The sequence below is a fragment of the Hypanus sabinus genome, chromosome 23 (assembly GCF_030144855.1).
Source record: "Hypanus sabinus isolate sHypSab1 chromosome 23, sHypSab1.hap1, whole genome shotgun sequence".
NCBI classification, from domain to species: Eukaryota; Metazoa; Chordata; class Chondrichthyes; order Myliobatiformes; family Dasyatidae; genus Hypanus; species Hypanus sabinus.
This window is the reverse complement of record NC_082728.1, coordinates 6,899,704-6,913,534: the sequence shown is the minus strand read 5'-3', so window position 1 is coordinate 6,913,534 and position 13,831 is coordinate 6,899,704. Positions and strand designations below refer to the sequence as shown.

General features: G+C 37.6%; 1 protein-coding gene across 4 annotated transcripts in view; it reads left to right on the top strand.

Annotated features, from left to right (window-relative positions):
• Positions 1-13,831, top strand: part of cep112 (centrosomal protein 112) — a 526,403-nt gene that overhangs the window by 326,320 nt on the left and 186,252 nt on the right. For all 4 annotated transcript variants that reach the window (XM_059948278.1, XM_059948276.1, XM_059948277.1 and 1 more), the window contains exon 21: positions 10,137-10,367. In XM_059948278.1, coding sequence (XP_059804261.1) covers positions 10,137-10,367 — 231 coding nt within the window. The remainder of the gene's footprint in view (positions 1-10,136; positions 10,368-13,831) is intronic.

Genomic DNA, 13,831 nt, shown 5'->3' with positions numbered 1-13,831 from the left:
TCTTCAACTTGAACGTTAGCTCTATTTCTCTTTCCATAGATGCTTCTTGATTTGGTGAGTGATTCCAGCATTTATGCTTCCATACAATTGGGACACCATTAGCAGAAAGGCTCATCAATTTTTCCCTCAGCCTTGTTATTGTCTGTATTATCAATGATCTGTAATATAAGCAGACATGCTGTGCACATTTTAATCAAATTAATATGTAATTCTTTTTGGTCAACACTTATTTTCTCTCTCATTGAATACAAATAGCAGGACAAAATAGCTTTCAATGTCATCAGTCTCTTGGATTTCTCAAAGTGGAAGAGCCTTTGATGGCAGCTGTGAAACTGAGCTACAGTGCCTGCCCTGTGGTAATAGATAGCTTAAAATTCTGCCAGTAGTTTATGAAAAATGAATATATATACTTAAATCCTTCAAGGGTTTTATGGTTGTAATTTTTAAGTTGCAACTCAAATATAACTTGCAGACTTTCTGTATGATAAGCAAAAAGGGAGCTGGTTGGATATTTACCCATCATGGTATGATAAATGGAATATTGGGTAATGTGTTGGCAGCCATCTGATTTGACTTCTCACCAATGTGTTGGGTACTGTGCACTGTATTAACTGGCTGACACTTTCTGCTGAGAATGATGTACTGCTGTCCTCAAAAGGTGTTCCCCTAATTGTCATTATGGAAAACTCAAGGTTCTTTATGGAGGAATGTCTCCATTTAGCTGAGTGCAAAACTAAGCTCTTTGGTGACTGCTGCTTTGTAGTGTAACCACGGATTTTTATTTCCTGCTTCCATGTTTATTTTTCCAGAGTCTCTTTATATGCCAGATGCTTGCCGTGAGGCATTTGATGTGGGATCAGTCAAACATCCAAGCAATTGAGAGTTTTTGTTCCTAAAATACACCATCAAATTGTGTGAAGAGTAAGGAAGGGGCAGGAATACTGCTCAGATTTGCCATAATGCTAATGCAACAGAAAAGTGATTTAATGTATAGATGTGAAGTACTGACTTCTGACTTGCTAATGGAAGGTAATCAGAGGTTCAATACAATAGAAGGTCATGAGAGGTTAGATATGAAGACAGATTTTACCAGTGGATGACTCTATCTCACATATTACGCTGACAGTTATCAATTATAATTCCATGAATTACACATCTTTAGAAATCTCTATGTGTTGTTACATAAGTAATTATGAAGTTTTTTTGAGGCCATATTCACAGATGTATAAAGGCATTTGTGTGACTATCTGTTGAATAAATACCTTCTTTCAACAGAATAGAAAAATGTTTAAGTGTGAATTACATTGGGTCAGGGGAATGAAATTCTAATGATGGCTATTACTGAATTATCTGTGAGTTTATTTATTATGGTGCAATGCTGTGGTGCACCTCTCCTTAAGAGTTTCTGGATGGAACAAACAGCTAAATGGAGTTTTGAAGTTTGTTGCTTTTCCTAGGTATTTTCAGATCAAAAGTAAGGTTATCTTATCAGCTGTTTTCTCTGAATTTCCAAACAGAAGTGTGAAGGAATGCATATTTCTAACAGTGTGGCAGACTGTATCATTCAACTAACTTCAAAATGTTCTCTAGACTCAACTGTTGCAAATTTTTATTTCATTCACAACCCTCTCTTTGATACTTAATTCTTGAATTTTTATATTCACACAGGAAAGCATATTTCTTTGTTATTATGATCGCCATATTAGTATAATTGTCTTATAACTTTCTCCTGAACTATGACAAGTAGTTTTCTGTACCATAGCTTTTTCAATATTATACTAATCTGAGATGAATGTAGTATTTCCTGGGATATCTCCATTCCACTAAGAAGATGATCTGAGACAACCTTCTCATGCCTGGGTGCATTACACTTCGGATGAAGATATATATGCTGCCATCAAATATCAGCAGAAGTCAATATCCAATGGCACTTTGCATTTTGTGGAACCTATTCTTTCTCAATTTTGTTTTGGTTGATCTTTAAACATTTTTAACATACCAAATCTAACCTTGATATCCTCTGTAAGGTGTAGCCTGCTTTAGACTCTCAATTTTCATCTTGTTTTTGATCAATCTGTTAGTTAAATAGAATTATATAGAATAGCATATTTATAATGTACAGTAGTAATTATAAAGTGATAGGATACCAGTTTGCAAAATATTCTTTTTGCTGCAGTGATTCAATGGAACACAAAAACAGGAAAATGCATAATCTGACAGACTGAAACACAGGAATGTCTGAAACAGCTTAATTCATTTGAAGCTGGCTTGTTCCTCAGGAAGGCCCTTAATGGAACTTCTTGCTGCGTTTCTGATTAGCATCTTCAAAGCCACTGACAGCTGTCAGCCTTTGAAGCACAATCAGAAATATTAGCCAGTTTTTATTTCTTCGTAACTATTTTTAATTAAAGCTGTTACATGGAGAAGATACTTCTGGTTTAAATGATGCAGTCCTTTCATTGAGTCATACAAATGCAATTGAAATAATTTATCGGGAATCAAAGCAGTAAGTTTAAAGGCAAAGATTTGACTGACGTGAACCTCAGACCAGATGGGGCTTTATGATGAAAAAGGTTTAATCCCAGACCTGGAATAGTTTCCATCAGTGGAACAGTACAAAGCAATTCACATATTGCTTGCTAGAAATGATCTTATGCACAGTGATTTTCTCAAGACTTGCAAATGTGGCATTAGCTAATATTCAGAGAGATGCTTTCCTTTCATCCACCTGAGACTTAAGATTGCAGTACAGTTTTCGAATAGAAAATGAGAACTGTAACACCGATATAAGGTTTAGCTTCTAATTTGTATTCGCTCTACATGTCACTGCAGGATGTGCACACACAGGACAACCCGTTCATGTAGTTATTAAGCCAGAAACACTTCTAACTAGCTTCTTCACATTTCAGAAAATAAATTAATGATAGCTCGGACAGTTCTGAAATAATCATTATCAGTCCTTGGCCTATAGATACGTTATGTTCTGTAAGAGTTCTCCTTAAACCACTGCAAAATATTTAATAATGTGAACAATAGTATATAAAGTCAATATGCCTTTCATCTATCACTTTGAAAAAATGTTGCAAAGGTATTGCTGTTCAATTTACTCTCTTATCCTGAAGGAATACTGTTCTGGGATCTTTACAATACATGCACCTGTCCCAATACAGGACATCAATATCAATTGAAACACTGAAGTAATGTCCCTGGATTGACTGTGTGAGTGATTAGCACCACTTTTCATAATAATTAATAACTAATCAGTAAGCCATGATTAAATGCTTTTCTGCTTCAAATTGACTGCATACACTTTCAAAAGCATTGTCGTTTTCTGTCTTGCTGTTGTGAAATTAATTGAAAGATTCTTCTTTTATAAATTGAAGCTCTAAAAACACACCTCTACCATGTTTTAAGGAAAGATCTAGTGAAAGTGTTTTCAGCCCCACACAGCTGGTTAGAACATGCACATTTTAGAATTCTTCATAATACTCTGACATTTTTATTTTGCCCCCAGAAACGTGGGTTGAGTTCTTCTCAGTTTTGTTTTGCTATTTCCCTTTATTCATAGGAATAGCTCAATTCTGTATAGCAGCTACATACACATTCTGTGCATACTGATGTTCTGGCACAGTGCATACCTATTTACCTTCACACCTGTCCCAGCATCCAAAGAAATATCCAGTCTCTCCAACCTTCAGCAAGAACATTTCACATGGTGTCCTGTAATGCCAGAGAAATATGTTAATGGAACTGTGGAACTTCAATAAACACATGACAAGCTGATAATATTCAGCAGATCAGACAGCAGGTGTGAAGAGAAAATAAATGCTTCAGATTGATGGCAATTCATCAGAATGGAATTGCTAATACTGTCTTTACTCCTGGTTCATGGAGAAGAGTGGTTGCATAGTTGTTAGCATAATGCTATTACAGTGTAGGCAACCTGGGTTCAACTCTGCCAACGTCTGTAAGAGGTTTGTAGTTCTCCCTGTGACCGTCTGGTTATTCTGTGGGTGCTCCAATTTCCTCCCATAACCCCAAGCCATACAGGTTAGTAGATTACATGGGTGTAATTGGGCACTGCAGGTTTGTTGGGCCAGGAAGGCCTGTTACTGTGCTGTATCTCTAAATAAAGATAACTAAAAAGAATATTTTAGAATTAACTTATTAAGAAAGAAAGCTTGAGAAAGTTTGTAAGCTGGTGTACTTTATTTCTTCTGCCACCCCAAGAAATATCTAAGAAGCTTTTTGTCAATGTATCGTATCCAGTCAAATCATTCATAGGCATGTACACTATAAATTTTAAGATAATATCCATGAATGCCCCTTGGTTCTAACAGGGAACTTGACTCCATTAGTTGCTTTCATTTGTATGAAGATGAAACTGAACATTAGTGGAGTAAAATCTTTGAAAGATTATTGAGAATAGTATTACTAACAACACTCTAGTGATTGTGGACATTTATCACTGATTCTTCTTTGTCACAAGGTTCAAATCCTGGTCTTTATTGATCTAACATCATTTTAGGAATGCCGTCATCAAACAGACCAAAGTGTTTAATATGAAGCCCTATCACTGTATTTTCAACAGAAATTTGGAGTAATAAATGCCAGACTTGATGTGATACTTACATCTGAAAATATTTTCTTTCCATTCTTATTCTTTTAAGCATCCTTAGACAATTAACAGTGACTTATTTCCATTCCATTTTTGTAAGTACCAGGGGAGCTAATGAGACCAGTGGTGGAACTATGTACTCTTCCACACATGGGACAGGAGTTGGCTGATAGGCCAAGTAATTAGGAAGTTTGTGAGGTGGCATGTTCTTTTTAATGCTTACACTTGGCTTTTCTGTCTTTGAGATACATGACCTTGAAGTCTTTAACACCATTCTGAATGCACCTTCTGCACCTTGAATGATCTTCGACCAAAGGCTTCCCAGTAGTCAGTAGATGTTTCACTTTAAAGAAACTTTGAGTGCATTCTTGAATCTTTATCTGTGTCCACTGATAATTTGCTCCTACAACAAAGCTCAAAATATAATGTATTTTTCAGAGGCCTAGTTTCTGGCATGTGAACAAAGTGAAGAAATGGATATTTGAAGATCAAGACCAGACCCAGTGCAAAATCATAGTTCAATGGTCAAGAGTGGTCTAGGCCAGAGGTCGGCAACCTGCGGCTCCAGAGCCACATGCGGCTCTTTGATCTCTGTGATGCGGCTCCCCGTGGTTTGTTAGCTTTTGAAATGTAATTCGAAATTTGAAGATTATGGTGATCTTGTACAATCTGAAAACTTTGCGGAGACACCGTTTCCTGGCACATCCGAACCGGCTCACAATTAGCCACCGTTCCGGCTAAGGGAGATAGCCTACGGGGGTTTGTGAGTACGTGTCTTTTGGAGCATCCGCGCCCACGGGGACGGGTTGAGGGAGGCTTTAAAGCAAGGCTGTTTAGTTCGAATAAAGTTACCTTTGACTGCAGTCTTTATTTTAGCGCTGCGTGTAGCACACCGCTACAACGTGTTTTTTTATCGCTATTAATATACATCACAACTGCCAATGCCTGACACCCGCCAGTGCGCGCATTCTTTTAATTCTTCGATCCAAGGTAGTCTAACTATGGAGTAACCTTCAACCCAACGTCTTTTTTTTTCGGAGTTCAAAATGTTTTTGTTGCATGCAGAAATGTAATTTCGTTTTCTCTGCAGGAGTTCATCAATTTCATAAATGCAATACATTATAGTTTGTTTATACATAGCATAAAGGCAAAAAAAAAACCCGTTGTATGCAGTGTTATTTCATTTTGTGGCTCCCAGTGTTTTCTTTTCTGTGGGAAATGGGTCCATATTGGCTCTTTCAGTGGTAAACGTTGCCGACCCCTGGTCTAGGCCCTTCTAAATCTTTTTGAGACCTGGTATACCTCTGGCAAGCATTGAGAAAATGCCACTAAGAATGTTTCTCCAAAACCCTCCCAAACTCACTGGATGAGTAAGGGAGTCAACTTCATCATCTTCCAACAAGCCAACATCCATAGCATTGAACAGCTAGCATTTCTAAAAGGAAAATAGATGTCACAAATCTCACTTGCAGGCTGCCCTCAGCACAATATTTAGACTGTGTTGGTTGTTGGCACAAATGACTCATTTCACTGTATGTTTCGAGGTACTTTGAAAAATAAAGCTTATCTTCTAAAATAATGGATCTCCCCTATTATATGAAAATCAGGTTGACTTCACTCAGGAAAGGGAGGTTAGGAAAACATACCAGTCCTCATCAAGGTGTCAGCAGTGGAAAGGGTGAGCAAGCTTCACATTTCTGGGACCAACCAGCATGTGCCATCTTCTTATTGCTACCATCAGGAACAAGGTACAGGAGCCTAAGGATGCACACCCAATGTTTCAGGAACAGCTTCTCTGCCATCAGATATTTGAACGGCCAATGAACACTGCCTTACTATTTCCATTCTTTTAACGCAACTTATTTTTTGTATATTTCTTATTTTAACTGATGGTAATTTTGATATATTTCACTGTACTGCTGCTGCAAAACAACAAATATCCTGGCATGCAGTATATCCGTGATAATAAACCTGATTCCGATTACAGTCTTGTACATTACGTTTACGGGCAAAGTTATCGGGCGATTCTAAGCTTTTTGTGGACGATGTCTTCCAGGTGGCTTTGGAAGCCTTTAATATTGCAATCTTGTTTTGAATTATTATGAGATAGGTCTCTGTCAGATACTGACCTTCTTGCTTTCATGTGAACGTCATTAACTTATTTATCTTTATTTGAAAGAATTTTTGCAGGGTAGAAATGCCCGAAGGAATCTGACCATTGACAAGTATTAACATTTTCATTCCTCATTCTCATTTGAAAAAGGCAGCTAGAAGCTGCAGAAATCAAATTTCAAAATTTCTGTTGAAATATCTCACAAAATTAACCCTATGTTTCAACTGATATGACAGTCTCTAATGCCGAAGTATGTATTTCTGTTATTGATTAACACAAATATCCATGTTTCAACTATTGCCCAGCCTTCAACAGAGCAAGTCTGCTTCTGACTATTTGCCTTTTTTATTATGAAGTGTTGTGAACTTGGAAGTAATATAAGTTAGTGAGCAGAGGAGGTAATGAATGTGAAATACGGTGTAAGATTGAAAAGGGCCACGGGGCTTTGAATGAACTGAATTTTGTGGAGGTAGGAGAGGAGACCAGCTGTTAATGATGCAGAGGTGATTATGGCAAAGCTGAGGCATAAGAAGAAATAATGTTATAAAGAGATGTTTCACTGATGAAGACTGGACTGCAACAGAATTTCATGCTAGTACTTATTAAGAGGTCATTGCTTGAGATACTGTAACAATAATTTATAAAATTTTATATGGCATTGGTCAGACTGCACTTGGAATATTGTGAGCAATTTTGGACTCCCTCTTTAAGAAATGGTGTGCTGGTATTCAAGGGAGTCCAGAAGAGTTCATGAGAATGATCCAGGAACAAAAGGTTAATGTATGAAGAGCATTTGATGGCCCTGGGCCTGTACTCGCTGGAGTTTAGAAAAATAAGAGGGACTCTCATTGAAACCTATTCAATAGTTAAAGGTCTAACTAGAGTGGACATGGAGAGGTGTTTCCTACAGTGAGAGAGTCTAGGATTAGATATCACTGCCTCAAAATAGAAGAATGGCCCTTTAGAACAGAGGTGAGGAGGAATTTCTTTAGCCAGAAGATGGAATTCATTGTCACTAATGCCTGTGAAGCTAAATCATTAGATATATTTAAAGCAGAGATTGATAGGTTCCTGGTTAGCAAGGGCATTAAAGGTTATGGGGAGAAGGCAGAAGAATGAGGTTGAGAGGGATGATAAATCAGCCATGATTGAATGGCAGAGCAGACTTGATGGGACAAATTACCTAATTCTGGTCCTATGTCTTATGGTATTAATTAAATAGATAAGAATAAGAAACAGAAACAGCCCTGTTGTGATGGACAACTAAAAAGAAACTCCTGAAGAACATGGTGTGATCAATGGTATAAAGAAATTTAGAGAAAGATATCAAAGGATAAAAAGGGAGCCTGTTCCAGTGTCATAGAATATATAACCATATAACAATCACAGCATGGAAACAGGCCATCTCGGCCCTCCTAGTCCGTGCCGAACTCTTAATCTCACCTAGTCCCACCTACCCGCACTCAGCTCATAACCCTCCACTCCTTTCCTGTCCATATACCTATCCAATTTTACCTTAAATGACACAACTGAACTGGCCTCTGTATATCATTTATGACTTTGTTCATTTTATTGCTGTGGAAAACAGATTGGAAAGATTTAAACATGGCAATGCAAGAAACATGTAAGCAATTCTGTGAGAGGGAACTTGGTGATGAAATAGCTGTGTTCAAGAGCATTGAGGTCAAACCCTTTATCCTGAAGGGTGATGATAGGAATTTTGTAAGGAATGGGGAAAAATACCTATGGGGACTGAATTATTTACATCAAAAGATCAAAATACTACAGCATGAAGAAATCAGAAAATGCTTCACAGCCAATAAAGGGCCTTTGGAAGTGCCGTTACTGTTGTAATGATGCCATACCTGCAGATAACATTGCGCACTCGCAAGTTCCACAAGCACCAATGACCAAATCTTTGGATTTAATTTATGATGGGAAAAATATTGCCTTAAGACATTGAAAGAACTCCAGTGTTTCTTCATATCAAGTGATGTGATGTGTTCCTTCAGCTACAGAATATAATTGGGCTTAGATTAGCTGGCTTCTCAACTGAAACATGGAATACCCGAAAATGCAACATTCCTTTATTACCCCACTGGAGCATCATTCCAGGTTACATACTCATCACACATTTATTACAATGGATTCTAGTTAATTGGGCCATCAGTTAATCGGGGAGCTGCTTATTTAAGCCAGCTCTTAAAGAATAAAAACTAATGGAGAAAATAGTCTAGATTCCCTTCCTTAGTTTGAGGCACCACGCCCACCATGCTGCTAATTGGGGCAGGAAGCTGCTCTTCCCGAACATCTTCTGATTAGTGACAGTTGTGTGAACTTTGTCACACTTAGAAACTGCACTGTGCTTAAAGCGGTTGTGTGTGTTTGTGTTCAAACAGCAGTGTTTTTTGTCACTGATAGTTGGTGAGAATAGGCAGTAAGGCAATTCAGAACTGTTTTGTTCACTACATTTTCAAGCAATCAACCTTGCAAATGCCAGAAACAGGACTGAAAATGAAACGATCACGCTACTTCAACAAGTTAGGAAAGTATTGATAATCATCTTGAATGTTACAATGAAAATCAAGATTTGAAGGACTCAATCATCAAAAGGATTGTTTGAAGCCAGTCCATTAGCTACACTAGGTGTCCGCACTGATTTTGTTCATTTACAGTCAACCAAAAGAACATGACAGTATACTCTGGATTAATTCCTTGGTCAATAATTATTAGCTACAATAGTATCCAATAAAACACAGCTTTATAGTACTATAGAGGTATTTGTTGTGTTCTAATTTGTTCTGTCATTTGAATATATAATTTGTTCCCGAGTTAAATGGTTGTTTCTCTTCTTTATACCTTTTTAGCTTTTCCATGAAACGTCAGCTAATCAGGGCAACTGCTTAATTGGGCCAAAATGTACTGGTTCCAATGTGTCCCAATTCACTATACTACCTGTTGGTAACAGAGTCTATTTGGTGAATGAAAGTTGTGTGTGAATCCTGACCTACTTTGGTTTCTTTCAAGAAATGATTTCAAACATAGAAAATCAGGAAACTCATCTGTATTTCTAAGTCAAGTTTATTTAATCATATTTATTAGCTTCCCAAAGGATTCTGTATTGTGATTTTGGGGAATTTCAGCTCAGCTGATGATATCTGACCATTATGTTATATGATTTTTGTCAACAGATTAAAGTTTGAGCAACCATGTGTGAAGAAAATGCAGGAGTTCCCAAAAAGGGCTGTATTTTCTTGATAATTATTTGAACTTTACATTGAAAAGTAGCTTCCAAATCAAATAATTTTGATCAAACTGATTATGAAATTTAGACATGATCTGATCACCAAATGTATATTTGTGATTGAATGCTATGTTTAAGACAGAATGTTGCTACTTTCACAGACAATTGGGGAGTTGGAGGCCCAAGTCCACCAGCTACGTGAAGAACTTATCCAGGTTAACTCGCAGCGAAAGCAGCAGTTGGTTGAGTTGGGGTTGCTACGTGAAGAGGAGAAGCAGAAAGCTTTGCATGATCATGAAGCTACTGTTAACAAGCTGAAAGCTGAGATGGAGAGGGTGAAATTGGAGTTGCAGAAGACAAATGCAGCTGAAATGGAACAGGCTGCTGAACAGGTAAACTGTTCTTTCTTGTGTTTGTATTTTCTACATTCACACACAGCCAATAGTCAATGAGCCAGTTTGTGCATGATTGAATGAAGCAGGTGGTACGAGAAGTCCAGTTTCTTTAAAATAATGGACCTTCACAATCTCATTGTGCACTCATATGTCATCTCTGAACTAGGAAAATGTCCCAAGATATATCATGGGGACAATTAACAAACAGATTTGACAGTGCTACACAAATTGCTGAAAGTCAGTTTAATGGAATAATCTTTAAGAAGCTTGTTAGAGAAGTGGAGAAATTTACGGAGGGAGTTCCAGACCTTTAATGTAGTTTTTTGATGTTTCAGATTATCCTATTTTTCAATTAGTGCATTGTAAGAGTTACAAAGAGCCTACATTTATGATGATTTACAAGATTAAAAGAGCATTTTTCATTATTAATCAAGTGGTTTAGAATGATGGAAGAAGGGATGGATAGGAATTTAAAATTGTAAACTATAAAACATTTAAACTATTTTTCCTGACCTTCATTTATCCAAGAAGTGAAAAACAAAGTATGCTGCAGATAATTCTCCACTTATGTCCAGCTTTGGAATACATTTGTGAAATTCAGTGAATTAGATTATTTTTAAAAAATCAAACAGTGATTCTAATTTTAACTGCTTCTTTAATTATCAGGCTTTAAATATCACGGACTTGGAATGTTTATTGGCTGAATTCTGATGTATTTTTGTTGCTGCAGTCATGTTCAGAGTAGTGAGCATAATTTTATTTGCAACATCAATTGGCCTGTGATGTTGTTGTTTAACTAATAAACCAAACTGGATTAATAAAGGGTATTCCAAAGATAGCTTCACCATAAACCAGCATGTCCACTTTTCATGACAGAATTTATGTTGTTTTTAGTTTCCAAAGCTTCACATTTCAAGATTTCCTGGCGTGCCTTTAGTTTCTTGCAGTAGAAGATACATGAATGAACTGATGGGTTAAAGTCATATGTCAATAGTCAACGGTAATGTTTTCTCATGAGAAAATCTAACCACAGGAATATGCTTCATGTGATTCTAATTGAAGTGTTTTGTGGTCCGCTACGTTTTTTTTAAACAAGGCTCTAAACAAAAATATTCAAGTTGGAAGTAACAAGTCAGTACAATATGTCTGTGATAAGAAATGTTTAGTGGTGTTTTACTCACCAAGGGCAAGAATGAGAATATCACATGGCTTGCTAAAATGTCTTGTAAAGAAAGTTACATTGGTGAAGATAAAGGATGGGATACTTTTCTGAGTGAGGTCCTGGATCATCAGGTGGGCCAAGACATGCTTAAAACAATGTTGTTACCTCTGCCATTTTAAATTAATGCCAGTCAAGGGACTGATGAATTTGCTATTATTGTGTCACATGGGAGAATCATTTGATTAAAGTGGCAACCTAAGAAAATGTTTGTAAACTACATATTATAATCCACATATTGATTGGGACTCCCATACTGTTAAAAGTCTAGGCGAGTTAGAGTTTGTAAAATATGTTAAGGAAAGTTTTCTAAATCAATATATATAGAGGTACCGACTAGAGAGGATGCAATATTAGATCTCCTATTAGGAAACGAGTTAGGACAGGTGACGGAAGTGTGTGTAGGGGAACACTTTGGTTCCAGTGATCATAGCACCATTAGTTTCAACTTGATCATGGATAAAGATAGATCTGGTCCTCGGGTTGAGGTTCTAAACTGGAAAAAGGCCGAATTTGAAGAAATGAGAAAGGATCTAAAAGGCATGGATTGGGGCAGGTTGTTCTCTGGCAAGGATGTCATTGGTAAGTGGGAGCCCTTCAGAGGAGAAATTTTGAGAGTGCAGAGTTTGTATGTTCCTGTCAGGATTAAAGGCAAAGTGAATAAGAAAAAGGAACCTTGGTTCTCTAGGGATATTGGAACTCTGATAAAGAAGAAGAGAGAGATGTATGACATGTATAGGCAATAGGGAGCAAATAAGGTACTTGAGGAGTATAAAAAGTGCAAAAAAAACTTAAGCAAGAAATCAGGAAGGCTAAAAGAAGACATGAGGTATCTTTGGCAATCAAGGTGAAAGATAATCCAAAGAGCTTCTACAGGTATATTAAGAGCAAAAGGATAGCAAGGGATAAAATTGGTCCTCTTGAAGATCAGAGTGGTCGGCTATGTATGGAACCAAAAGGAATGGGGGAGATCTTAAATGGGTTTTTTGCATCTGTATTTACTAAGGAAACTGGCAAGGAGTCAATGGAAATAAGGCAAACAAGTAGTGAGGTCATGGAACCTACACAGTTTGGAGGAGGTACTTGCTATCTTGAGACAAATCAGAGTAGATAAATCCTCAGGACCTGACAGGGTATTCCCTCGGACCTTGAAGGAGACTAGTGTTGAAATTGCAGAGGCCCTGGCAGATGTATTTAAAATGTCGGTACCTGCGGGTGAGGTGCCGGAGGATCGGTGGATAGCTCATGTTGTTCCATTGTTTAAAAAAGGCTCTAAAAGTAATCCAGGAAATTATAGGCCGATAAATTTGACGTCGGTAATAGGTAAATTATTGGAAGGAGTACTAAGAGATAGGATCTACAAGTATTTAGATAGACAGGGACTTATTAGGGAGAGTCAACTCAGCTGTGCATGGTAGGTCATGTTTAACAAATCTTTTAGAGTTTTTTGAGGAGGTTACAAGGAAAGTGGATGAAGGGAAGGCAGTGGATGTTGTCTATGTGGACTTCAGTAAGGCCTTTGACAAGGTCCTGCATGGGAGGTTAGTTAGGAAGATTCAGTCACTAGGTATACATAGTAAGGTAGTAAGTTGGATTAGACATTGGCTCAATGGGAGAAGTCAGAGAGTGGTAGTGGAGGATTGCTTCTGTGAGTGGAGGCCTGTGACTAGTGGTGTGCCACAGGGATCAGTGCTGGGTCCATTGTTATTTGTCATCTATATCAATGATCTGGATGATAATGTGGTAAATTGGATCAGCAAATTTGCTGATGATACAAAGATTGGAGGTGTAGTGGAGAGTGAGGAAGGTTTTCAAAGCTTGCAGAGGGATTTGAACCAGCTGGAGAAATGGGCGGAAAAATGGCAGATGGAGTTTAATACAGACAAGTGTGAGGTATTGCACTTTGGAAGGAAAAACCAAGGTAGAACATACAAGGTAAATGGTAGGGCACTGAGGGGTGCAGGAGAACAGAGGGATCTGGGAATACAGATACAAAATTCCCTAAAAGTGGCATCACAGGTAGATAGGGTAGTAAAGAGAGCTTTTGGTACATTGGCCTTTATAAATCAAAGTATTGAGTATAAGAGTTGGAATGTTACGATGAGGTTGTATAAGGCATTGGTGAGGCCGAATTTGGAATACTGTGTGCAGTTTTGGTCACTGAATTACAGGAAGGATATTAATAAGGTTGAAAGAGAGCAGAGAAGGTTTACAAGGTTGTTGCTGGGACTTGAGAAACTGA